This window comes from Vitis riparia, chromosome 12 (genome assembly GCF_004353265.1).
Source record: "Vitis riparia cultivar Riparia Gloire de Montpellier isolate 1030 chromosome 12, EGFV_Vit.rip_1.0, whole genome shotgun sequence".
In the NCBI taxonomy this organism is placed as follows: domain Eukaryota; kingdom Viridiplantae; phylum Streptophyta; class Magnoliopsida; order Vitales; family Vitaceae; genus Vitis; species Vitis riparia.
Window position 1 is genome coordinate 16005839 of NC_048442.1, and position 27520 is coordinate 16033358.

The 27520-nt window shown below is 33.4% G+C and overlaps 2 protein-coding genes across 4 annotated transcripts; both read left to right on the top strand.

Annotated features, from left to right (window-relative positions):
* The first annotated feature begins 2915 nt into the window (after positions 1-2915).
* Positions 2916-26907, top strand: LOC117926605 (G-type lectin S-receptor-like serine/threonine-protein kinase At4g03230). Of its 3 annotated transcripts, none has more exons than XM_034845760.1 (8): positions 2916-4299; positions 4851-5369; positions 5529-5660; positions 5760-5971; positions 6049-6259; positions 6357-6594; positions 6687-6837; positions 26624-26907. In XM_034845760.1, exons 1-8 carry the CDS (start codon positions 3003-3005, stop codon positions 26807-26809), a joined length of 2946 nt encoding a protein of 981 aa, XP_034701651.1. In that variant the 5' UTR covers positions 2916-3002; the 3' UTR covers positions 26810-26907. The 3 variants fall into 3 exon arrangements, with proteins under 3 accessions (XP_034701651.1, XP_034701650.1, XP_034701652.1); XM_034845759.1 differs by lacking the exon at positions 26624-26907 and adding an exon at positions 6921-7398 and having other exon boundaries at positions 2917-4299; XM_034845761.1 differs by lacking the exons at positions 4851-5369; positions 26624-26907 and adding an exon at positions 6921-7398 and having other exon boundaries at positions 2917-4299.
* LOC117926608 (G-type lectin S-receptor-like serine/threonine-protein kinase At4g03230) lies at positions 20931-25363 on the top strand. Its single transcript, XM_034845763.1, has 8 exons — positions 20931-22364; positions 22528-23025; positions 23206-23343; positions 23466-23665; positions 23752-23962; positions 24093-24330; positions 24416-24566; positions 24866-25363. The coding sequence occupies exons 1-8, from the start codon at positions 21074-21076 to the stop codon at positions 25175-25177; spliced, it is 3039 nt and encodes a 1012-aa protein (XP_034701654.1). The 5' UTR covers positions 20931-21073; the 3' UTR covers positions 25178-25363.
* Positions 26908-27520: the final 613 nt, after the last annotated feature.

Below are 27520 nucleotides of genomic sequence, written 5' to 3' on the forward strand. Positions count from 1 at the left end.
AATCCTTAAGCCACGTATAATCATATACTTATTTAATCATTTAATTTTTTTAAATTTCATTGTTTAGATTTATTCATCTAATTTTTTTTTAATTTCCCTATTTTCATCAATGAAACAATATTCATAATTTCAATTTTTTTTTATCTTAAAATAAATTAAATAAACTAACTATAATCTAAATTAATTTTTATAAAAATATCTAATATAGTCAAAACTAACTAATGAATATAATATATTAATCTAGGGTTAGAATCTTACTTAAAAAAAAATTGAACTTCAAACTATAGACTTTCAAATCTTTAATCTTACGTTCTCCAATTCTCTGATTTTTTGTTAATAAAGTTTTTTAAATAAAAAAGATAAAATAAAAATCTAATTGATAAATTTTTAATTGTAAAATGACTTGTTTGTTTTTAATGAGTTTAATTAATTAATAATTTACTATTTTGTCTCTAAAGTTTTTTTGGATGTTACACTATTTATAAGGGAAATTGAATAGCTCTATTTCAGAGTCACCAATAATAGTCTTCACATGGGGCCTTCATAAATGTTTTCCTCATTATTGGGTAGAAAAGTAATCATGGATACTAAGCTTATGTTTGGTTCCGGAAAATACTGAGGAAATAAAAAAAATGCAAAGGAAAATTTTTTTATGTTTGGTTGTCCTATGAAAAATATCAAAGAAAATCAAATATGATTAAAACTAATTAAAAACTTAAGTATTTTTAAATTATTTAATATTTATATTGATGAATTAAAATAAATAAAATGAGTTTGAAGTAACAAAAAAAATAATTTATCAACTTTTAATTTTTTTATTTATTTTCTTTCACTTTTTCTTTCCCTCTGCTTTTCCTTTGTATTTTCTTTCCCTTGCATTTTCCTTCAAATTTTATGGGACCAAACATAGCCTAAAGGAAAGGGTGGTTCCTACACCAAACCGTGTGAATGTCCTTTTCCCAAACCGGAGGAAATTAAGGAGAAGCAAATAATGTGGGACCAAGGGAAAAAATGGACAAACTTCAACGACCTTGACCTTGGCTTCCAATAATTGGAGTCACTAAGGCAACTATTCAAAAGTGTAGAAATCTAATTTATTTCTCTCTCAAGTAGAAGCATTGACAAAGACATTTATCAACTCATCAAGATGCTTCATTTCTTTGTCCAGTTTTATTTGTTCGTGTGCTTTTATCACCACTCTGGTTTTAAATTCTCTTCCAATAGATTTCTAAAAGATCTCTTTGGATAGGATTTTGTGCAAAAACTTAGACTTTGGTTTCTGTTAAGAAAGCAAAAACTATCTGACTTGTCTAAAAGTTTTTAATCGAAAAGGAAATCAATGAAAGACTACATGTCGAGCAAGCACACTTAATATCTTGTGTTATAGATGCCCTTTGAAATAAGTTTAGAAAAAGGTTAGACCCAAAAACTTTTGGGAATAAGAAAACATGATAGTAGGATCCTAATTAGGTTATGTTTGGTTTCCTATAACTATGTCCTTCAAACTATTTGTTTGACAAGATTAGAGATAGGGATGACAATTTGTGTGATATCAAGACTAAAACATTCTACTAAATAGGTTAACTCAATCATAATAATAATAATAATAATAAAGTAAAAAGCATAAACCTAAATACAATGTAATTATTAAACAAATAACATGTTTTGTAATTTATTTAACTCATTTAATAATCAAATTGAGTTAAGTTTTGTATAAGTTTATATAATTAATCTTACAACTTAATATAGTTATAATTTAATTAACTATTTGTTCAAAAATAAATTTAAAATGAATCAAATATTAATTAAACGGTTTAGAGTTATAATTAGGTTAATTGGTATGATTATTAAATATAAAGGTTAACTTGAGTTAAATTCGTGTTATGTATGTTGATTTAAAAATAACCTATTAGTAAAATATATTACACAAGTCGATACGAATTTGATATAAATAGAATTATATTCAACCAAAACCCACAAAAAAATGCGTTGGATTGGAATGGTGTTGATATTTATGTACAAAGTCAATACTTTAATTTACCTTTATTTATTTTTAAATAAAGGTACACTTTTAAAGGCTCATTTCTTGGGCAATTTTTATTTAAAAAATATTTAGCAACGATGAGCTTGAAATTTTGTTAATTACCTTTTTCATTCTTCTCATTTGTTAATTTCATTTGTCCCATTTGATTCATAATAATAATAATAATAATAATAAAAAGTGTTTGTAATTGTTTCAGAAGATCGAAATGAAATAAAAGATATAGTAGAGCTAGGAGAGTATGAGTCTACCTAATGCTAGATGTAGAGGTGCATAATAGATCAATATGAACATCATGAGTTGTCATAATAAAACCGGTTAATATTGTTGATACCTTCTTCTCGGTTCCTTCTTTTTCGTGCTTATCCTAATTGTTGGTTCAGTTTAATTATACATGGCAAAAAGGAGCATTGGAATGGTTTTAACTCCTGAATATTCAAACAATAAAAATAAAAAGGGAAAAAAAAATAATGTTGAGATAGTTATGAATTTTATCCAAAATTCAGTTATTTCAACTACATCAAAAGATTTTTCAAATTGGTCAAGACTCTCTAGCTTGTGGTCATTTCTCTATAGTATCAGTTGTTACTTAAGTGTGAAACTATATTTCTTATTCTTCTTATTTGTTAATTTCATTCATGTTTCACTTGATTTAAAGTATTAGAGGCATTCGATAAAATTTTAAACTATGACTTTGTGTTTAGTCAAGATTTTAAGAAATGCCAAATTTTAAAATTTAAAACACTCCCCAAACAAAGTCTTATGTACTATGTTGTAATAATGAGTTCACAAAATTTGACCTGATCAATGTTTGAATTGGTTTACCAAATCAATGAGATAGGCCATTTTTCGTGAATTAGGAACAACACCGGACATGGTTGTTGACAGAAAACATTGGGGATTAATTCAGCAGCAGCCTCAACCATAGCTCCAAGTGAAGAAGGGAAGTCTTAACTACCTAATGGTAATCAAAAGAAGAAGAATTGCAATTACATGGTCAACAACAATTCACATGGTATCTACCATCTTCATCTTGTACCCAATATTGTTGTGTTGTTGTCAAACATGTGCAGCAAGAGATACCATAAGGCAGAATGATCCGATCAGTGATGGTGATGGAGAAACTCTCTTGTCTGCTGGTAAGACATTTGAATTGGGGTTCTTCACCCCTAATGGGAGCTCTAGTCACCAAAGATATGTTGGTATATGGTATTACAGGTTGGAGCCGAAAACCGTTGTGTGGGTAGCCAATAGAAACGACCCACTGCCTGATTCCACTGGAGTTTTGTCCATTCAAGATGGTAACCTCGTGTTGAATTCGAATGGAAGAGGGAGACCTTTCTGGTCAACCCCTCTCCAGAAATCGTCATCCACAGAAAAGGTAGCGCAGCTCATAGATTCCGGGAACCTGGTTCTGAAGAATGATCAGCTGCCAACAAGTCTGTGGCAAAGCTTTGGAAACGCAACTGATACTTTTCTTCCAGGTATGAAGATGGATGGCAACTTGGTGTTGACTTCATGGAAAAGCAGCAGTGACCCGGGTTCGGGGAACTTCACTTTCAGGAAAGATCAAGTAGCACAGAGCCTGTACATCATCCAGAATGGGCCTAATACATACTGGAAGAGTGGGATACCAGATGATTCCATTACATCCGGTCGGGACCATAATATTTATTCTGAATTATCCAAAATGTTATCAAATTCCAGCATTAATAGTAGCCAACCAAAAACCTCTTTTCATTATAGGAGGTTGGTGATGAAATTTTCCGGCCAGATAGAGTATCTACAGTTCCGTAATCAGACGGGCTCTTGGCATTCGCTTTTGAAGGAACCAAAAGACAGATGCGATGGGAATAATCCCTGTGGGAGTTTTGGCAGCTGCAGTACTAGAAATAGGATTTTGTGCAGGTGTTTGCCAGGATTCCAACCAAAATTTCCAGCAAAGTGGAATGGTGGAGATTTTTCGGGGGGCTGTAGAAGAATTTCACCCCTGTGCAGCAAGAATGACACTTTTTTGAGGCTAGAGAAGATGAGAGTGAAAAAATCAGACACACAGTTCAACACTACAAATGAAAAAGAATGCGAAAATTACTGCAACAGAGACTGTAACAACTGCCAGGCTTATGCCTATGTTGAAGCCGAGACTCGTGCAGACACTGCCATCTGTATGATTTGGGAGGAAAATCTTAATGACATTCAGGAGGCGTATTTGGATGGCGGCCATGATCTCTATGTGCGTGTGGCAGTTTCTGATATAGGTAAACTTCTCTTTCAGTGTGTTGTAAATGCAACACTCAAGTATATATGCATGCATTCATTTTCATTTTACTTCACTTTTGCCAAAGGAGTACCCATATGGGAAACCGGAGGGTAAACATATTTTGATATTTTTGTAGTCTACTACGTTAGATTGTGAAGCTTGAATCAATTTTGTTATGCTTCACAAGGGATGTTAGAGATGTTGGGTTTCCTATTGAGTTTGCAGGAATTGTGTTGTCCAGTTAGTTCTTAGGGGTTTAAGGGAGCACTGCCTCTAAATTTTTTATTTATTTATTATGTAACGAGTTTGACCCTATTGTAATTTAAAATTTAGGATTTTGTTTCAGAGAGGAAAAATTAAAGTATCGGCTATAAGTGAGAGGGGACTGAGAGTCATCACCATTGTAACCATTCTTTTTTATTTGATTAGTGAATTCCTGAGTGCTGGTAGGATTTGTGAAGGCAGAGATCACATTGACAACCATGTTAAAAATCTGTTTTCTTTTCCTTATTTTTGCTGTGTGATTTGGTTAACGTACTTCTCATGCAGAACCGATGGGAAGAAATTGTAAGATTTGTGGAACTAATATTATCCCATATCCGCTAAGCACCGGAACTGACTGCGGTGATCCCAAGTACTTGAGTTTCTACTGTAAAAACTCCACAGGCCAAGTTATTTTTATGAGACCGAATAACACATCTTACCAAGTCACTAGCATCAGGCCAGAAGCAAAAGAATTTTCCATTCAACTTGGTGAAGATAATTGTATAGCAAGTAGCGATGCCATGAAGAAACTTCTGGAGTTCAACCAGGACTCACCATTTTTGGTGAAAAGTGGGTGCACGGCAGAGAAGAGTACTTCTAGTTTGTATCCATTTTCTGATGCTGAATGGTTACGCGAAATACAGATTGAGTGGAGACCTCCATTGGAACCAATCTGTAATTCTACTGAAGACTGCAAGTACTGGCCTCATTCAAATTGCAATACAACAGGAGATGGACAGAAAAGGTGTCATTGCAAAATAAACTATCAGTGGGATCCCACAAATGTCAGTTGCATTCCAGTAGGTTAGAATACTATCAATACAACTCAGTTCCTCCTTGAATTATAAGAATGCTCTCTGGAAATATGTTGTCTTATTATTATAAAACTGGTATATTTGCATACTGATTATCAAATTACATACCGTAGTTCCTCATCTGATTGGCTATTTCGCTTTATTTTAGAAGCAGGTCCTTCACAGAGAAAGCAGCAGCCATATGTGATCTTCATTGGGAGTGTTGTAGCTGTGATTGTTATCTCATGCTTCACTGTCTTTATATATTATTTGAGGAGAAGAAGGGTGTCAGAGATGCAAGGTAACTAGTATGCAGAGTCAGATAAATTTGTACTATTACATGTGCTGTTCTGTATAACTTAGGATTCAATTGAAATTTGTAATTGTTCTTGAATTTCAGAACACAGGGGAAGTATTCAAGGAAATCCAGTGCTTCATCTGCGTCACAGTGAGAGACGAGTCAAAGACTTGATTGGCTGGGGCCAGTTCACAGAAGATGACAGGGAAGGCATAGATGTACCATTTTTTGATCTGGGAAGTATACTAGCTGCTACAAATAATTTGTCAGATGCAAATAAGCTAGGGCAAGGAGGTTTTGGCCCAGTATACAAGGTAATAACCCTTTCTTATATTTTCATTTCAACAAGTTCAGGCTAATGGGTGAACTACACCTATGAAAATCTACTCAGGGGAGCTTTCCAGGAGGACAAGACATTGCTGTGAAGAGGCTCTCAAGTGTTTCAGGACAAGGACTAGAAGAGTTCAAGAATGAGGTTGTGCTGATTGCCAAACTTCAGCATCGAAATCTTGTCAGACTTTTGGGCTATTGTGTTGAAGAAGATGAAAAGATATTACTCTACGAGTATATGCCAAACAAAAGCTTAGACTCCTTCATATTTGGTCGGCGTCTAAACCTGAATCCTTCATATATAGATAGGCAGAACTGAACGGTCTCTAAAATTGTGTTTTTTTTAATGGAAAATGATAATCTTACCAGACCGAACGCTTCGCTTCTTATTGAACTGGGAGAAACGCTTTGACATCATTTTGGGGATAGCTCGCGGGCTTCTTTATCTTCATCAAGATTCTAGGCTGAGGATCATTCACAGAGACCTGAAAACAAGCAACATTCTGCTGGATGAGGAGATGAATCCCAAAATTTCGGACTTTGGCTTGGCAAGGATTTTTGGGGGCAAACAAACTGAAGCAAGCACAAACAGAGTAGTTGGAACTTAGTAAGATAGCATAATTTCAAGCCCCCATCTGTGTTTCAAAAAGAAGTTGCATGCCTAATAAACTAACTATTGTAACGGTTGGTGAAATGCAGTGGCTATATGTCTCCAGAGTATGCACTAGATGGCTTCTTTTCCATTAAATCTGATGTTTTCAGCTTCGGTGTTGTTGTACTCAAGATCATCAGCGGGAAAAGGAACACTGGATTTTATCAGTCTCAACAAGCTTTAAGCCTTCTGGGTTATGTAAGCACTTCAAATTTCTCAAACCAATCAATACTTTTTGGTCCCTCCCTGCCTCATACTACTGATTTTCTATGGTGGGTTAGGCATGGAGACTGTGGCAAGAGAACAAGGCATTGGACTTGATGGATCAGTCACTGCATGAAACATGTGATGTTGCTGAATTTTTGAGATGTGTAAATGTTGGGCTCCTCTGTGTTCAAGAAGACCCGAGCGATCGTCCTGTCATGTCGAATGTAGTTTTCTTGCTTGGCAGTGAAACTGCAACTCTTCCAACTCCTAAACAACCAGCTTTTGCTGTGAGAAGAGGGGTTTTCAGCACATCTTCTTCATCTAGTAAACCAGAGACATGTACCAATGAGTTAACAGTCAGTGTAGACGGCAGATAAAGGAGGAGGTCATCTCCACAACTACTCTCGGTACTCTCTATTTATCAATGTTGAGAATATTCTTGTTCTACAGAGCGAATTTTACTGGAAGGTATTACTTCTTCGCCATTAAATGTGAACTTTTTATGATAATAAATTAGGCGGCGGGGCAATTTCATTAGGGATGGGAGAGAAACTTTGGCATACTTATGAAATATTTGGGACTTTTCTCAATAGTACGGTAATTTTAAAAAGTTATGCTTAAATTATTGTAGTAGAAGAAGTTATTACAAATATATGGCAGTTTTTGCCACCTAGGAGAGAGGAGAGAGGGTAGGAGAGAGGAGATAGGAGATAGGAGAGAGGAAAGAGGGTGAACGGATAAATTTTTTTTAAACCAAAATCATTTTTGATCAAATTTCAAAGGGAACTTCCTAAGGGAACTCGTCTATTCAATAGACGAATTCCATGAAAAATATATATATATATATATATATATATATTTTATAAAAAAAAATTCTCAAATTAAAAAAAAAAAAAAAAAAAAAAACAATTCCTCAAGAACTCGTCTCTTGAAGAGACGAGTTCCATGAAAATATATATATATATATATATATATATATATATATATATATATATATATATATATATATATATATATAAAATTCACAAATTAAAAAAAAAAAAAAAAAAATCCTCAAGAGAGACGAGTTCCATAAAAAAACAATTCCTTAAGGGAACTCGTCTCTTCTTTTTTAAAATTCCCAAATTAAAAAAAAAAAAACAATTCCTCAATGGAACTTGTCTCTTGAGTTCCCATGACCCTTGAGGAATTGTTTTTTTTTTTTTTTTTTAATAATTTGGGAATTTTAATTTTAAAATTCCCTTGAGGAATTTAAAAAAAAAAACAATTCCTCAAGGTAACTCGTCTCTTCAAGAGACGAGTTCCATGAATTTTTTTTTTTTTTTTTCCATGGGAACTCGTCTCTTAAAGAGACGAGTTCCCTTGAGGAATTGCTTTTTTTTCTTTTCTTTTTTTTTAAATTTGTAAAGAGACGAGTTCCCATGGAAAACAAAAAAATTTTAAAAAATTCCCAAATTTAAAAAAAAAAAAAAAATTCCTCAAGGAACTCGTCTCTTCAAGAGACGAGTTCCCATGTAAAAAAATTTTTTTTTTACAAATTTAAAAAAAAAAAAAAAAAGAAAAAAAAGAAAAGCAATTCCTCAAGGGAACTCGTCTCTTTAAGAGGCGAGTTCCCATGGAAAAAAAAAATTTTTAAATTCCCAAATTTAATAAATAAATAAATAAAAATTCCTCAAGGGAACTCGTCTCTTGAAGAGACGAGTTCCCATAGAAAAAAAAATTCCCAAATTAAAAAAAAAAAAAAAAAAAAAAAAAAAAAAAAAAACTCCTCAAGGAACTTGTCTCTTCAAGAGACGAGTTCCATGAATTTTTTTTTTTTTAATTCCCAAATTATTATAAAAAAAAAAAAAAAAAAGCAATTTCTCAAGAGAACTCGTCTCTTCAAGAGACGAGTTCCCATGGAAATTTTTTTTTTTTTTAAATTCCCAAATTTAAAAAAAAAAAAAAAAAAAAAATTCCTCAAGGAACTTGTCTCTTCAAGAGACAAGTTCCATGAAAAAAAAAATATTTTTTTTTTTTAAATTCCCAAATTAAAAAAAAAAAAAAAAAAAAAAAAACAATTCGTCAAGGGAACTCGTCTTTTGAAAAGACGAGTTCCCATGGAAAAAAAAAAAAAAAAAAAATTTCCTCAAGGGAACTTCCATGAAAAATATATATATATATATATATATATATATATATATATATTAAAAATTCCCAAAAAAATAAAATAAAATAAAATTCCTCAAGGGAACAGTTCCATGAAAAAAATATATATATTTTTTCAAAAAAATTCCCAAATTATAAAAAATAAAAAAAATTCCTCAAGGGAACTCGTCTCTTGAAAGAGACGAGCTCCCATGAAAAAAAATATTTTTTTATATTTTATATAAAAAATACCCAAATTATATAAAAAATAAAAATAAAAAATAAAAATAAAATCCCTCATGGGAACTCGTCTCTTGTAGAGACGAGTTCCCTTGAGGAAAATTTTTTTTTTTTTTAATTTGGGAATTTTTTTAAATATATATATATATATATATATTTTCCATAGGAACTCGTCTCTTGAAGAAACGAGCTCCCTTGAGGAGTTGTTTTTTTTTTTTTTTTTTCTAATAATTTGGGAATTTAATATATATATATATATATATATATTTTTCATGGGAACTCGTCTCTTGAAGAGACGAGTTCCATTGAGGAATTTTTTTTTTTTTTTTTTAATTTGAGAATTTTAAAAAAAATATATTTTTTTTCATGGGAACTCGTCTCTTCAAGAGATGAGTTCCCATGAGGAATTGTTTTTTTTTTTTTTTTTTTTTTTTAAATTTGGGAATTTTTTGAAATATATATATATATATATATATATATATATATATATTTTCATGGAACTCGTCTCTTCAAGAGACGAGTTCCCTTTTGTAATTTGAAAAGACGATTTCGCCTTTTGAAATTTGAAAAGATGATTTTGGTTTTAAAAAAATTTATCCGTTCACCTTCTCTCCTCTCTCCTAGGTGGCAAAAACTACCATATATTTGTAATAACTTCTTCTACTATAATAATTTAAGCATAACTTTTTAAAATTACCGTACTATTGAGAAAAGTCCAAATATTTTATCTAGGCCTCTTGACTCTAGTGGGAGCACTAACAATGGGAAATATCTAGGGGCGAAAATTTGGCCCATCGGCCGGCAACACTGCCTGAACCTGCTTGGCTGAAAGGGTTTCCCAAGCCTCAGTGACCCCTTTGTTGTTTTGGGGTTCAAACATTAATTGCAGAAAATCAGTACAAGATATGTTACAAATGATATAGATGCAACCACAATTTAAAGATAAATAATAATATATCAAAATACTATAAGCAAATATCTTACCAAAATATTCAACTCATAACAAAGCTTGTATCATACCAAATATTAAACAATGAAGTAAGCCCAAAACTCATAGCCCAGCAACACACTAAATAGAACAAGGCAAATAGCCCAAAATAAAACCTAGGACCAATGGCCCATGCTCCTTAGACCTCACTTAATACTAGAAAACACTTATGGGATGTTTTCAACCGTAACTTCAATGTTGCTTCCAGGTCAATGTGCTCTTGCTCACCAGCTACAATAACAACAGCAGCAGTTGCTGAAGGGCTTGGTCTCATAACCAAAGGAGCATAAGAAAAAAAAAAAGTCATGACAGAGAAAAACCTAGTTAGTAAGTGTGAACTGTTGACTTAATGGCCTTAAAGATTCTTTATCATATGCTAGGGAGACTAACGGTGTCTATAAGGTTCCAACTTAGCTGCCTGCTCACATTTTTATATACTGATAACCAACCGTTACTGGAAGAATCAATCCTAGCTAGGTATCTGTTGGTACATACCTTCTTGGTCTGTAGCTTGGAACCTCTACTTGTATTCTCCCCCAGTTGGAATATGTTCTTCCTAAGAACAATTTGTAAACGAAACTGATATGAATTCTGTGTGATAGTGACTCACCGACAGTAATGATCCTAGCCATGTGAGTTTTGTATAGGGTCTTCTTATAAGCAAAATTTGCTAGTTGTAATCAAGACCATCCTTTTGAGTAAAGTCACTCAAAGAAATGACCCTATATATGTATTTTATGCCTTCTATTACCAGTGATTTACTGTTGGAATTAGGAATAAATTGAAGCATGATTTCTATTGAGTAATTGATGGTAAGGAAAGTAGGGATTTATTAGCTATAACATTCTTAAAATGAAACCAATAATTAGTTTTGTTGGTGGTAGCGATTACATTGGCTGAATATACATGGTGGGGTGCTTTTGATTGATCTACATATACTATTTCAGATATAGAGGTTGAAATATTGGATTATTATATAGTGACATATTTCGTTGGAATACTATTGATTGATCTACAAATACTATTTCACATCCAGAGGTTGAAATATTATGGAAGTGGAAAATTAGATGTATGCATGAGAATTGAAAAGAAAACAAATTGAAAAAATCTAAAGACCTTGAAGAAGGGACAAAGGTTCCAATGCTTCTTCCACTGTTCTATAGTAGGGCTGCTGCTTCTTCTACCAAACCAGAAACACATGCTCCAAGAATGAGATCATTGGCAGCCTAGGAGGAAATAAATATGCAAATTGGGGAGAAGCGTCTCTTGAACACATGACCTCCCGTCAAACCAAGCTCTACTCAATTACCAATTTTTCTAAAAGTTTAACTTGTAGAATTTGAGTTCACAATATATACCATGCTCTTTAACAACATCCTTTTCATTTGTATTATATAATTTCATTAAAATTGAATTTTGTGGAGTATTTATTCTTGTACTTCAGTGTAATTTTTTTCCTAACGAGTGTCAATAGGAAGCTCTTCTGTTTTTTTGGTCCTCTCTACATTATCATTAATTGCATAGCATAAAATTGTCAAACCTCATCGCTTGTATTTGGACTTCAAGGGCTTAATTAGATAGTGGAGATGACTCAATGATTACCGAGTTCTAAACCAAATGCTCATGTGAGGCTAGCTCTCATAATTAAAAAGCAAGGGAACATAGTCCACTTTATTTGCAATTAAAGTATACATTTTTCTATTTCACATCTTGATTTAGATGAGTAAGAAACAAAATGATGTTTGACTATCCATAAATGAAGCGGAATATATAATTGGTAGTTCTTGTGCCCAACTTCTTTGAATCAAGCAATTGTAAAGTGATTATGAAATAGATCAAGGAATCATGATTGTACTGGATGATAATAGTAGTGCAAGTAGCAACTTCACTCTCGGACAAAACACATAGACACTAGACATCACTTCATTTTATATGGTACTCATTCTTTAAGACATATTAAATAGACATAAGCTTGCATTTGAACTTTGAGGATCATTACTAAGCTTTTATGGAATCACAAGGCCCTTCTTCAAGCTTTTCAAGTCACTTAAAAGACATGTTATTAGCCTATATGAGCAAATCAAAATTGTAAAGAACACATAATCATGTTCATTAATCATCCAAAGATATGTTTATAACTTAAAAGCTTTTAAGATCATCATTAATCAAATTAACTATTTTGCAAGAGGATAAGCAAATCATTCATAGACTAATTAATATGAATCTATATTTAAATTAATATTGGGAGAGTGTGACATGGGAGGGTCCCAACACGTAGACTTTGAAAATAAGTTGAAAGAGTTGCAAATTCTTACTCTAGTAGCATGAGTGAGAATTTTGAAACTAGAGACAACTTTGAAAATTTACTGGGAACAAATGGTGCTAAATTAATGTCGTCAGCCATATGTCAATGGAAAGTTTATTGTCTTAGTTGTCATATGCATTTGGAATCACTGGATTTGGAGCAAATTGGCTAGCTGGTTCAAAGGGATATTCAACACATTTTGAAGACAAATTGTCTTAGCAGATTTTGATTTTCTTTTTATACTTCGTATCTCTTAGAGTTAACTTCATATCCCTTATTGTTTTCCTTAGGGTGGTATTTTATGTATCCCTTTGTGTTTGTGATTTGGGAGGTGAGTTGTTTATACCTTGTGAACTGTTGTGATTTTGTTTTCTCATAAGATCCAACATCAAAGTGTTTGTGTGTACACTCTTGATTCATAATGATGAACATTGTTTATATTGTAGGGACAATACATCGGTGTATCTATTCTTGCATATGTTTTCTGATTTTCTGCTCAAAATATTAAAACGAAATTTAGGGGAAAAATTGAAGGGAATGATAGCCTTCTTTGGGAACCATCTCTAAGTTGGAAAAAAAAAAAAACCTATTTACCCCCTCTAACTATAATCCATAACCAAGATTCATCTATAACATGTGTCTCAAAATTTTCTGTAATTTGGTTGCTGTTAAAGATAATTTTTTGTAACTTATGTGGGTTAGATAAGATTTTGGACTAGTTTTAGGGTGTTTCTTTGGTTTTGTGGATACCAATTTCATGACAATTGAAGAATAAAAAACAATCAATTTGTCTAATAGTTTTCAATCTGAAAAGGAAATCAATGAAGACTCGAGTGTTTCCATGTCATATAATTATATTTTTTCATTGTAACTATTTTATAAGGTTAGGTGCTCAGGTGGGTTGATCCAACTTTTAAGCTGAATTTCAAATGTCATGAATCCAAAAACTAGTATTGACCCCTCTGACACCGAGAAATGTGGATGGCTAGATCATGCTCATGGCCGACATTCTATACTCCTATCCAATGGATTCTCACTAGATTCCACGCCCCATACATACTTGTCACTAAGCTGTATCTAACTTCCACACAACAGACACAACAAATACATTATTATACAGCCTTGGGAAGTCAAATTTGGCGTTTGCAGCATCATTAGCATGGGGGGTTTTGTATAATATAATGGTTTCATTCAATTTAGCCTAAGATATGGACCCTTACATAAAGTCAGTTGTTGGATGCTCTAAGCTTAGCAAATGGCAAGATACAACATCTTTCTTTACATAGACTACGAATGTCAAAAGTTTAATATAATTCCTCAACACTATTCAAATTCAATTTATTTTTTGTGGGTTTAAGGGTTAAATTTATGTCAATATGTATAATTCATTTAATAAATAAGTTATTTTTAAGTAAATTTGTAAAACACAATTTTGATCCTAATTGACCAACTTGATAATTGTACCGATTAATATGACTAACTCTAACTCATTTAATTTATATTTGATTTATTTAAAATTTGATTTTAAATAAATGAATTAATTGAATTATAAATATATTAGATTAAGAAATTAATCATGTAGATTTGTATAAAATTTAATTCTGTATGATTATTAGATTAATTAAATGAATTTACGATTTATTGTCTATTAAATAATTAGATGAATTTATGTTTTTCTAACCCGATTATTATATCGTATTTGGGTTTGATCTATTTAATAAAGATTATGAATAAGAACCATGATGAACTATCATCCTATGGTGTTGGCCACTGTGGGGATCCATTTTTAAATGCTATGATAGGCTTCCCTCAACTGAAAAACCCAAGACCCATATGCCATGTTAGAAACTCATTGCTGATAGCCAAACAAACAGGTCTCATTTCCTGGAAAATGTGAAAAATAGAAAGCAAGAGAGAAAAATTCAGAATACCGTTTATGAAACCGCGGATTTTAACTTCAAGACTAGAAGCCGTTGAAAACAAGTAAAAAGGGACAAATGCTCTAAACGTGGTCTTGGACTTTGGGTCACTTTATTTGCTGCTTGGTTGGCTTCCATTTCCAAGATTTCACCACTCCACCGGCCTCCCTGCGGGTGAAAAAAAAAATTAATTAATTTAAATATATATTTTAATTTATTTATTTAAATTTAATCATTTACATCAAGGTTTAGATTAAAAATTTGAAAATGTTACTACATATATAAGATGATTGGTACATTACTAATATTTTATTTGTCCATGAATGATAAGTTGGGTGATGGACTTGTTTTAAGTCAGACGTCACCAGTGAGCAACCCGCCAAAATTAGTAGGCAGGCCATGAAGAGGTTAAGAGCTGCCCCCATTAATTAATAGCTGTCCTGAACTCCTAGTGGACTTATGTTAAAATCAAATTTTCAACATGCAATCACAAAAAATAAAAAAATAAAAAAAAACAAACAAACAAAATGACTCAAGAGTACGGGGATGTTTGTCGGGCTTTTTAATTTATACGGTTATTTTAAAAAATAATTCTTGAAAAATGGTAATTTTGAAAAAAAATTCTTAAAATATGGTAGTAATAAAAATATTTTTTCAAATATACGGCATTTTTGTCACTTAAAAAGGTGTTTCTTGAAAAAACACCTTCTATTATCAACCATACATGTTAAAAAAAAATTGAATTTATACTAAAAACATATCTTTAAAAGACACTTTTCCACATTTTTTTTATTAGTCATAGACGTTAAAAAAAAATTGAATTTATACTAAAGAAATATTTTTTCCACAATACCATAAAATCAAATTTATATTAAAGGTATCTCTTGAAAAGACATCTTCGATAATTTTCATATTAGTCACACAGTGAAAAAAAATACACTTTTAATATAAATTCAATTATTTCAATGAATGACTCATACAAGAATTATTTAAGGTATCTCTTCAAGAACCACCTTTAATATAAATTTAATTTTATAAAATGATAGAAAGTGTGTCTTAAGAATACATCTTTAGTATAAATTCAATTTTTTTACTATGCATGTGATATGAAAATTGTGAAAAATGTCTCTTTAAAAGACACTATTAATATAAATTTGATTTTGTAGAATTGTAAAAGGTGTCTCTTGAAAAAACACTTTTAATGTAAATTTAAATTTTTTTTTAATATGTGTTATTGATATAAAAATTATGGAAGGTGTCTTTTCAATGTAAATTCATTTTTTTAATGTGTATCATTGATATAAAAATGATAAAAGGTATCTTTTCAAAAGATACCTTTCAAAGTGGCAACAAGTGCCGTAAATTTGGAAATATTTTTCACTACACTATATTTTTAAAAATTAATTTTAAATTCACTGTACAATTATAAAAAATCCGATGTTTGTCTAAGGCAATTAGGAATAAATGGACAGCCATGCACCTGTGTCACAGGTGACCTTTTCTTGAATGTGAATTCAATAAATATGTTGAATTATTTTTTTCTTAATTATTAACCTATCTTGATGTCATATTTCTTTTGGGACCTGTGAATTTATCAAATCGATTATTGATCACATATTTAAAGTGTGTTTGGTACTGAATCTAGAAAGTATTTTTAGCTTTCCTTGAAAATTTTTAATTTTTAAGTATTAAAAAAATTAAAAATACTTCAATTATAAATTATCACCACTATCCTACAAAAAACTATACCTTTTCACATCCTTAATCACCTCAGGTAAACTATGCTCCAATAGTGTGAAATAACCCAATTCAAAATATATATATATATATATATATATATAATAGTAATTTTTATGTAAATTATAAAATAGTTTCTATATAAATAATATGAACTTATTTTATATCTTTAAAAATTACTTTTAAATGTTAAGATGATAAATTTGTTTCACATAATATCTTAAAATTTTCTAAACTGAACATTATTAATTTTTTAAGATAATTTTTACATTTTATGTAGAAATTATGATCATTTTTTGTTTTAAAAACAAAAAACAAGAAGCACTTAGGAATCGGATTTTTTAGTTTCTAGCTAACAATTTTTCCACTATGATCAATTTGACATGCATATTTATCCACCTCATTATGTTAGCATTGTGTGTTAAACCTATATATATGTGATACTCACCTATATATGATTGAGAATTCATCCCACGATGCATAGTAGAATCATGAAGGTTAATGATGCTTAGATGTATTTTACATTTGTCCTCCCAAAAAGCCTCTTGATGTAGATTTTCACTAGCTTAAGCATTTTCATCTCAAAAGGTATTGAGCATATGTCAACAAAAGGTATGTTGGCGGATCCATTAACAAAAGGCTTACCCATAGTTGTGTTTCATGAACATGTATCTCAAACGGGGTTGTTGGGAGCCTAGGTTGCATTAAGTTAGTGGGAACCGTTTTTGGTATTGTAATATTATGCTATTGTTGGAAGGATTGCTACTATTGTATATTTCCCTATGAATCAAGCAATGAAACATGTATGATTGTTTTTTATTATCTGTTTTGATGAGATTCTATGGAACATTGATTCATGATTATGTATACGTTGTGATGTTTGATTATGTAGTCCAAGTAGGAGAATTGTTGAAATTTTTATATGTGGACTTACATAATCAATGTGATAATGTCATAAATCAATATTATTTTATTTTTTGCATTGTGGTCCATAATAGGGCTGAACACATATTGTTACTTGATTTTTTATGGGTTCACCCTAATTCACATGATTGACCCATTAAGTCAAGTGATCCAAATAATGTGTGTAATATGTGGTATATATGAATATATTTATTTGTATATTTACATAAGTGCAAACGAAGGTTTCTGTTTTTCTTAAGGGCTGAAAAAGGGCACACACTGCATGCACTCTTGAGAGAACACACGGACTGGATCTTGGGTGTAGAAAAGGAAGAGCTCATTAAACCCGGATTTTCACACCATCACAAACTGAGCGTATTCTTGGACACCAATGGAGCACGGAAATGGTTTTCCATAGGATTAATTAAGGTAAACATTTCATTAATTCTCATTTCACTGTATGCTTTAATGTTTACATGTGATCCTATGTGGTTTAAAGTTTTCATCAACCTTTACCCTCCATAAACCCTAAAACCAATTTCTGTATCAAGAAACCTCCTTTGAATTCAGAAATGGTGGAACCAAAATTTTCAATTATTTATGAAGATTTTTTAGCATCTTCATGTATCCATCTGATGTTCTATTTTGGTTCGTCTCTCTATAATCAGTTGTATGTGTATCTCGAAATTTTCAATCTCGTTGTTTGTATTGCACCTCCTATACGATAGTGAGGATATGTTTTTTATAGGACAAATTGAGTGGCTTTATTTCAATAGTCACCAATAATGGTTCTCACATGAGGTCTTCTTGAATGTTTTCCAGATTATTGGGAAGAAAAATTATAGTGTACACTAAAGGAAAGGTCAGTTCCCACACCAAACCGTGTTAATGTTCTTTCCCCAGTGAGGAAAAGACAAGCAAATACTATGGGACCACGAGAAGGAATGGACAGACCTCAAAGGACTTAATCAAACCAACTATAACAAAATGTAGAAAACAAATGCATTACCCTTTCAAGTTGAAGCAGTGACACAGACTATCCGCTCACTGAGAAGCTTCAATTTAGACCCCTCAGTTTGGTTCCTGCTAAGATGGTTTTCTCTAATTTATGTGGGTTAGATTGAGATTTAGAGTAATTCACGGTGTCATTTTTGGTTTGAGAGTAAATACCAAATTGATGACAATTGAAAAGCAAAAACTATCTCTTGGACCAGATTTTACCACATCAGATGAGATGCTCTGAGGAGCATAATATGCATATTGAGTCCAAATCTTATAAACTTAAACTTATAGGAAAATTGGTAGTTCAACGTGGTATCAGAACAAAATTAAACTTTAATGGAACTTTCAATTTCAATTTATGATCTTCTTGAAGAGAGTTTACGGAAAAAAAAAAAACATTGTATGTGTTTGATCATAGAATTCTTTTTCGTCATGCCTGATCATGGGATTTCACAGTGGGTGATCGCATTGGTTTTTCCTTTTTTTATCCTGATCGGTGGCTATTTGTTTGGTCGTATCTAACATTGAAAAATTATGTTGAAATAGAAATCAGTTGGGATCCACCTCTGGAACCAGCGTGCACCTCATCAGCGGACTTCAAGGATTGACCAAATGGGACGGCTCCAGTTTAAATTGTACACAAGGTGGGGGCTGAGGATGCTATTCACGACGTATATTCCTAATTTTTCTTTCTGAGCGTGTGAGAAGTTAAACACAGTGCCTTCTTTTTGTTTGGGTTTGGTCATTTAAGCTTCTTTTTCATTGAAAGACAGTGCTTAAAAATGACAGATGCTTTGCCTTTTCCATGAATGAGGGTGGTCCTTCTTTGTTTCAGAACATGGCAATCAGAAGCCGTCTCATATGTACAGTACTCAAATTTTCATACAGATTAGTCTTTATACTCTCGCAAACCCTTAAACTTTGAGCCTTCTGGGTCAGGTAAATGTTCTCAAATTTTCATACAGATTAGTCTTTTAGTCATTCTCTGCATCATTCCATTCTGTTTTGCAATTATTTGAGATTGTGGAAAGAAGACAAGGCAGTGGGATTTGATGGATCAGAAACTAAATGAAAATATAAATGTTGGGCCCTTCAGTGTTAAGGGTGACCCATGTGATGTACCACCAGGTCCAATAAAGTTCTCATGCTCAGCAGTGAGGAAAACTACACTTTCAAGTTCCACAACAACCAGCCTTTGTTGGGGGAAGGGGCCCCTCCTAGCCGAGCTGCTGCTTGCCTGCTTCTTCTGCCAAACCAGAAACATGCTCCCAAAATATGATCACCATCAGCTTCGAAGGATGTCGATCATGGGGGAGCATTTCTCACCAGTGTCAATTGCAAGTACTTCTGGTTTTTGCTTATATCATAAAATAGTCTAACTTCATTGCTTGTATTTGGGCCACTGTGTTTTAATCATATGATGGAGATGACTCAATAGTTACCCAATTCTATGCCGTGTGCACATGTGAGGCTAGCTCTACTTTTTTCTCATGTACTTGAAAGCAAGGAGGGAATCAAGTTAAAGAAGGCCCATTTTGATTTATTTACAGAAACCTGCTCAATCCTGATCTATATTATATTAAATCCCAAATGAGGGGAAGAAAAGCAAACCCAATGGGTCCAACAAAAAAAGATGTACATATATATTTTATATCCTTGATTTTGCTGGCAACTTGTCTTTGAGCAAATCAGGGAAGTTCACTGAGAAAAGTTATCACTTTGCTCCAATCCCTTTTGTCCTTTTGATTCTTAATTCTCCTGTGTTTGTCTGACTCCTTTGGTTTTACCCTTTGGCCAAAAAATATTTGAAGTGGATTGTTCATTGCATGACAATTGGGAGACCTACATGAAGATAAGGAAAAAAACCTAGAATAAAAATTAGGTTATATTTTGTAGTTGTTTTTGAAAATAATTTTTTGTTTTTTTAAAACAAAAAATTGTTTTCTACCTTAGAAAAGATGTTTTTTTAAAAAAAAATATATGATAGAAAGCACAATCTTTTCTTTTTCTTTTCCTTTTTTCTTTAGGAATTTGTTTTGAAAATGAATTATTTTTTAGAATGATTTTAAGGTGTTTTAGTTTTTTTTTTTTTTAAGAATTCATTGAGTAACAATTGAAAATTTGGAGAATATTTTAAAAACTTTTATATTATACATGAATAAACAAAGAAAATTAGCTTTTATATTTGAATTCTTTTGAAAACCCTTTTAAAAGCAGTGTGAAAACACTCTTGACTTCTCTTGTTTATCCCTTTATGAAGCTCCTCCAAGACGGAGAAAGTATAGAAAAATAAATTAATTGATTAAAAGGGATGAAAAGATCTTAAATTTGTAAAATCAGTCTCTCCTATTTTTGAATATGAAAAGTAATTCATTTTTTATATAAATACTCTTCAATATTTTCATTATTTACATGTATATTTTATAAGAAAATGTTATTTTTATGATAAAAAAATGAGGTTATTCTTATCCAAAATAGGTATTTTTTTGGGATAAAAAAAATGGGAGGTTAAATTTATAATTTCATATTTCTTTTATTTCTTTTAATTGATTATTCCTAAAAAAATTTATTGGTTGATGCTTATACTTTATTTCTCAAAAGAGAAAAACTTTACATACAAAGAAAAAAAAAGTGGGTGAAATGAGGAACGTGATGATACAAACATCAAGACTTTGGAAGGCACGAGAAAGCATATTATAGTTGCCATAAAGAGAAAACGTGAAAAGTGTGCATCGAAAAGGAAACATAGTCCACCTTTATTTTCATTCATTTTCTCATTTGGGAACTTGAACCCAGAAAATGAATAAAGAAAAAACTTTGCATGCTGCACCCCAATTATTAATCATTCAATTAGGTCTATGTTTTTATTTTTCTTCTCATTATGTGGACTGAGGGAGCAAGACGAAGATGGCAATACTGATGTGACTTTGCTCCACTCAAGATTCAAGAGGAAGAGTATCCATTAAAAACTACAGATTTCAAGGCACAGCACCAAGAAGAGAAGAAATGATAAGAAGAAAATTCATGGTTCCTGTCTCTGCAACTCACATTCTATCTACCATCTTTTTCTTCTTGTGTTCTGTCCTGCATTGCTCTGCTAGAGATACCATCACACCGGAGGATTGGCTTAGTAATGATGGAGGAACTCTTGTTTCTGCAGGCAAAACTTTTGAACTTGGCTTCTTTAATCCAGATGGAAGCTCCAAGATTGGAAGATTCGTGGGCATATGGGATTACAGGTCGAAACCACGAAGAGTTGTATGGGTGGCCAACCGAAAGAAACCCCTTCCCCTTTCTGATACCCCCTCTGGAGTTTTTGCCATTAAAGAAGATGGTAAGCTCAAGGTATTGGCCGAAATTAATGGAGCAGTTCATTGGTCTACTGATATTGAAACATCTTCATCTAAAGACAGGATGGTGAAGCTCATGGACTCTGGGAACCTTGTATTGAGTGACAACAGATCCGGAGAGATTCTTTGGGAGAGCTTCCGTAATCCCACCGATACTTTTCTTCCTGGTATGAAGATAGATGAAAGCTTAATATTGACCTCATGGTTAAGCCCCGTTGACCCTGCGCCTGGAAACTATACCTTCAAGCTAGATCAAGAAAAAGAGAACCAGTATATCATATCTCAAAATTTATATGTCCAACGCTGGCGCAGTGAGGACTGGGATGGAACGTTTGATGGGATGCCTGAAGCAATACGCAGCTTCTTGTCCAATATCTCCAGGAATGACACCTATACAAGGCAGAGATCTATCCCCAACTCATCAGTTGAAAAACAGTTGGTAATGAGTTCTTCAGGGGAAATTCAGTACTATGCGAATTGGAATACATCGTCTCCAGTCTGGTGGGCACCGCAAGACCGATGCAGTGTGTCAAATGCTTGTGGGAAATTCGGAAGTTGTAGCACTAAGAATGCTTTGATGTGCAAATGTTTGCCTGGGTTTAAACCAGTCTCGCCGGATAGTTGGAAAACTGGAGAGTTCTCAAGTGGGTGTACCAGAAAGTCACCCAAATGCAAGAAGAATTCCAGTGAAGACATGTTCCTGAGTTTAAAGATAATGAAAGGGAAAAATCCATACTCTTCTATTTTAGCAGATACGAATGATGGTCAATATTGCAGAAAGGCTTGCCTTAGTGACTGCCAATGTCAAGCTTATGCTCAAACTAAAATAACACAAAGGGGCAGTAACCCAGAATGCTTGATTTGGACAGATGAACTTAGTGGTCTTCAGGAGGAGTATGCCTCTGATGCTGACAACCTCTTTGTTCGTGTATCTATTTCAGATATAGGTATGTGTCCCTTTCCAATTTCTTTTGCCCCTTTTCTTGAGAAGAAGTACCTCATGTTTTAGTTTACTGATCAACACAAGCATAAATCCATTTATAGACATTAGGAAGAAACTGTAATCGGAAGAAATACCCTTTAACAAGGCATTTTACATTTTATTTGCAGAATCAACAGTAAGAAATTGTCAAACTTGTGGCTCAAACATGATTCCTTATCCTATAAGCACTGGATCAAAGTGTGGTGATCCCATGTACTTCAATTTTGAATGTAACATTACCACAGGCCAGGTTCAGTTCAAGGTACCTGGTGGCACCTACCGGGTAACTAGCATTAATCCAGAGACATTAACATTTGTAATCCAACTGAAAGAATCAGATTGCAGTTCTCAAAGTCTTATCGACAAAATTCCACCACTGAACCCGCCTTTTCACATGACCAATGTCTGCACAGTGGTCAAAATTGACAATTTTGGCTCTGAGATGTCATTGGAAAATAGCATCGAGATAGAGATCAGTTGGGATCCACCATTGGAGCCGTTGTGTACCTCATCAGCAGACTGCAAGGATTGGCCTAATTCAAATTGCAGAACACAAAATGGAACCACCAAGTGCTTTTGCAATGAAAAATTTAAGTGGAATGGATCAAGTTTAGATTGTACACAAGGTGAGCTACAGACCTAGTATATTTCTAAATTTGCTTTCTGGGTATGTGAAGTTGAACTCAGTACTTTCTTTTTGCTTGGTTTTGGTCATTTAAACTTCTTTTCCAATGAAAGACACAGAGGTTAGTAATGACAGATGCATTGCCTTTTCCATGAATGAGAGTGGTTCTTCTTTGTTTCAGACCTTGGCAATAAGATGTCGTCATCATCATCTCCGGTAGTTGTGGTAGGCATAACAATTGTTGTTGTTCTAGTTGCGCTTTTAAGCACCATTGGTTATATTGCTTATTTGCGCAACAGAAACATCACCAAAAGGAAAGGTAATCTTTGTGCCATAAGCTCTACCATGGATCTTCCGCTATTTTCTTTTCAAATTGTACCCGGCAGAATTGAGAAAATTGCAGAGGTTTTCTATACAATATTTTCCTTTTTTTGAATTCAGGAAACAGGGCAAATCCTGTGCTGCACTTGTATGATAGTGAAAGCCGTGTGAAACACTTAATAGACTTGAAGCAATTCAAAGATGAGGATAAGAAAGGCATTGATGTACCATTTTTCGACTTAAAAGACATCCTGGCTGCTACGGATAACTTTTCAGATTCGCATAAGCTTGGACAAGGGGGCTTTGGGCCGGTTTACAAGGTAATATAACTTATTTCAAACAATACTCATATTTTCAACTGGTTTCTGATTATCGATGTCTAATGCATATGCATTGTGGCTTCTAGGGCAAATTTCCAGATGGGAAGGAAGTAGCTGTGAAGAGACTCTCAAGTGCTTCAAGGCAAGGCCTAGTGGAATTTAAGAATGAGGTTGTGTTGATTGCCAAACTTCAGCATCGAAATCTGGTTAGACTTCTGGGCTATTGTATTGAAGAAGATGAGAAAATTTTACTTTATGAATATATGCCCAACAAAAGCTTAGACTCCTTCATATTTGGTTTGCCTCTAAACCTAGTCAAGTCCCTACTTTTGTTGTATCATTGCATACGTGCTATGAACTGATAGACAGAATCTAACTGAATGAACCATGCCACTGAAATTTTTCTTTCTAATGGCAACTTGGCAAGATCGAATGCTATGCGTGTTACTGAACTGGGAGAGTCGCTTTGACATCATTTTGGGAATTGCTCGAGGGCTAATTTATCTTCACCAAGATTCTAGGTTGAAGATCATTCACAGGGACTTGAAGACGAGCAACATTCTACTAGATGGGGATATGAATCCCAAAATTTCAGACTTCGGCTTGGCCAGGATCTTTGAGAGCAAGCAAACAGAGGCAAACACAAACAGAGTAGTGGGCACTTTGTAAGTATGGTATGCATGGGGAAAGATACTTGCCTTGGCATATACCTAATCAACTGATTACTTTTTAACATTCCATGCAATGCAGTGGCTATATGTCTCCAGAATATGCGCTAGATGGGTATTTCTCAGTAAAATCTGATGTCTTTAGCTTTGGTGTCGTTGTACTTGAGATCATCAGTGGGAAGAGGAACACAGGATTTTATCAATCTGACCAAGCTATGAGCCTTTTAGGTTATGTAAGTGGCTTGAATATCTCATGATGATTTATCTTTTAGTCATTCTTTGTTAAATTATCAATTCAACCCAAAGCTTAAACTATCATGTGATGGTGGGCCAATACCTTATCTCACAAGTAGCCTTCTTTAGATTTGCATGTAAGCTTAGTAAATAAAGAAAATAAACGAACAATGAAGTTTGAATTCATGACCTCCCCTAGAAAAAAAATCTTTATATTATATATCAAATTGATATGATTGCCCATCCTATCATTTTTACTTCAGTAAATCTAGTTTTGATATCAAGAGAATTGTTCCAGGCATGGAGATTGTGGAAAGAAGACAAGGTGTATGATCTGATGGACCAGACACTAAGTGAAACATGCAACACTAATGAATTCTTGAGGTGTGTAAATGTTGGGTTGTTGTGTGTACAAGAAGACCCAAGTGATCGCCCCACCATGCCCAATGCATTTCTCATGCTCAGCAGTGAGATAGCCACACTTCCAGTACCCCAGCAACCAGCCTTTGTTGTGAGAAGAGGGCCGCCCAGCTTAGCTCCTTCCTCTTCCACCAATCCGAAAACAAGCTCCAACAATGAGATAACCGACAGCTTAGAAGAAGGTAGATAGTTAGGGAGAATCAACCATAATTCCAGTCTTGTCTGTTGGTGTTATCAACTTCATATATGCTGCATCAGAATTGGATTTCTTAGGACATAATCACAGGTGTGTTTTAGTGTAAATTGATTTCCTGAATATCTATTCGATTGTTCTCTACACCAATTGTAAATCACTGACTTCCCATCTTATTTTCTATATTTTTGCCTTAAGCCCCGCAAGGTGAAGTAGACCCAAAACTGTCTGATTCTTTGGTAATACTGCTGCTCATTTTTCTTGCGTATTTATTTATAAGCACATTGTGTGGAAGGAAAGTTCTTATTCAAGAATCATCATCCAATTGATACATGCATTGTGAAATCATTGAATCAAGAGCTGATTTTAAAAAATAAAAATAAAATAAAAAACTAATGACTACTTGACCAATGACCAAAAGAAATAGAAACAAATCTTGCAAGTTTTACAATTCTTTCACCCATAATGCCTTCTCCATTGTTCTCTTCTTCAATCTTAAAAGAACCCCAATGCAATTTCAATCTTTTCATCAGTGCTCTAGTTTGGTTTTGATCTACCACTATCAGTGATGATAGAAGAAAAAGCTCACTTGGAGGATATGATTATGACTTTCAAGATACAGCCTCTCTTAATTATAGGAGGCTGGTGATGAAATTTTCCGGGGAGATACAGCATCTACAGTTCCGTAATGAGACGGCCTCTTGGTATTCGCTTTTCCAGAAACCAAAAGATAGGTGCAGTGGGAATAATCCCCGTGGGAGTTTTGCCAGCTGAAATAGTAGAAATCGGATTTTGTGCAAGTGTTTGCCAGGATTCCAACCAAATTTTCCAAGAAAGTGTAATGGTGGAGATTTTTTGGGGATGTAGAAGAATTTCACCCATGAGCAGACTTCTGGGGTTCAACCAGGACTTACCATTTTTGGTGACAAGCGGCTGCATAGCAGGGAAGGGCAGAGTACTTCTAGTTTGTATCCATTTTCTGATGCCGGATGGTTGAGCGAAATGCAGATTGGATAGAGATCTCCTGCATTAACCAAACCATACACATGAAAATAAAGAAAAGATAAGAGATTTTTAACATGGCTCTGTGATCAATTATACTGCTGGAATAGTTGGAATTAACTTAGTAAGAAAGCATAATTTCAAGCCCCCAACTGTGTTTCAAAAAGAATTTGCATACCTAATATCACTTATGGTGAAATGCAGTGGCCATATGTCTCCAGAGTATGCACTATATGGCTTCTTTTCTGTTAAATCCAATGTTTTCAGCTTTGGTGGTACTGTTGTACTTGAGAGCATGTCCGGGAAAACGAACACTGGATTTTATCAGTCTGAACAACCTTTAACCCTTCTGGGTTATGTAAGTAGTTCAAATTTCTCAAACCAATCAATACTTTTTAGTCCCTCCCTGCCTCATACTACTGATTTTCTATGGTGGGTTAGGCATGGAGATTGTGGCAAGAGAACAAATCATTGGACTTGATGGATCAGTCACTGCATGAAACATGTGATGTTGCTGAATTTTTGAAGTGTGTAAATGTTGGGCTCCTCTGTGAAACATGTGATGTTTCTTGCTTGGCAGTGAAACTGAAACTCTTCCAATTCCTAAAAAACCAGCTTTTATTGTGATCAGAAGAGCGGTTTCCAGCACAGCTTCTTCATCTAGTAAACCAGAGACATGTACCAATGAGTTAACAGTCAGCGTAGAAGGCAGATAGAAGAGGAGGTTATCTCCACAAGTAGTCTCATCCTTTTGTTTATCAATGTGGTGACTGGTGAGTATTTTCTTGTACTAAGCAGTGAACTTTACAGGAAGTTTTCACTTCTTGGCCATTAAATGTGAACTTCTACGATAATAAACCATTTGATGTGAATCTTAATTCCATGCAATCCGAGCATATCTACCATCTTTCTTGTTGTATTCTCTCTAATATTGCTCTACAGAGAAAGATACAATTAGGCCCGGCAATTTCATCACGGATGACAAAAAAAAAAAATTGGAACTTGTTTGGCAATAATTTTTAGAAGCATTTCTAATATTTCTAAAACTAGAAAATAACTCTTTTGAAAAAAAATTTTAAGTGTTAGAAATATTGAAAACGTTTCCTAAAACTAACAAATTCTTGATCTACTGGTTATTAAATATTTGAATAGGATTGTTTACCTTTATAGAAACTCAAACAATGTTAAGTAGGAAGGACAAAAGTCTAATGTCTCATTTCAATTTATTACTAATATTGATTGGGTCTTATATGGAACTACCTTTATCCCCATTAGCTTATGCTTTTCATGAGAGTGCATGTGGTCTTATATCATTTGATATCATGATAAGATTTGGTT

Coding starts and splice junctions, on each gene's coding strand:
- LOC117926605 (XM_034845759.1), top strand. CDS start 3,003: ATGGTAATCAAAAGAAGAAGAATTGCAATTACATGGTCAACAACAATT. Junction 5,972..6,048: donor GTTTTGGCCCAGTATACAAG/GTAATAACCCTT, acceptor AAATCTACTCAG/GGGAGCTTTCCAGGAGGACA. Junction 6,260..6,356: donor CTTAGACTCCTTCATATTTG/GTCGGCGTCTAA, acceptor TAATCTTACCAG/ACCGAACGCTTCGCTTCTTA.
- LOC117926608 (XM_034845763.1), top strand. CDS start 21,074: ATGATAAGAAGAAAATTCATGGTTCCTGTCTCTGCAACTCACATTCTA. Junction 22,365..22,527: donor TGTATCTATTTCAGATATAG/GTATGTGTCCCT, acceptor TTTTATTTGCAG/AATCAACAGTAAGAAATTGT. Junction 24,331..24,415: donor AACAGAGTAGTGGGCACTTT/GTAAGTATGGTA, acceptor CATGCAATGCAG/TGGCTATATGTCTCCAGAAT.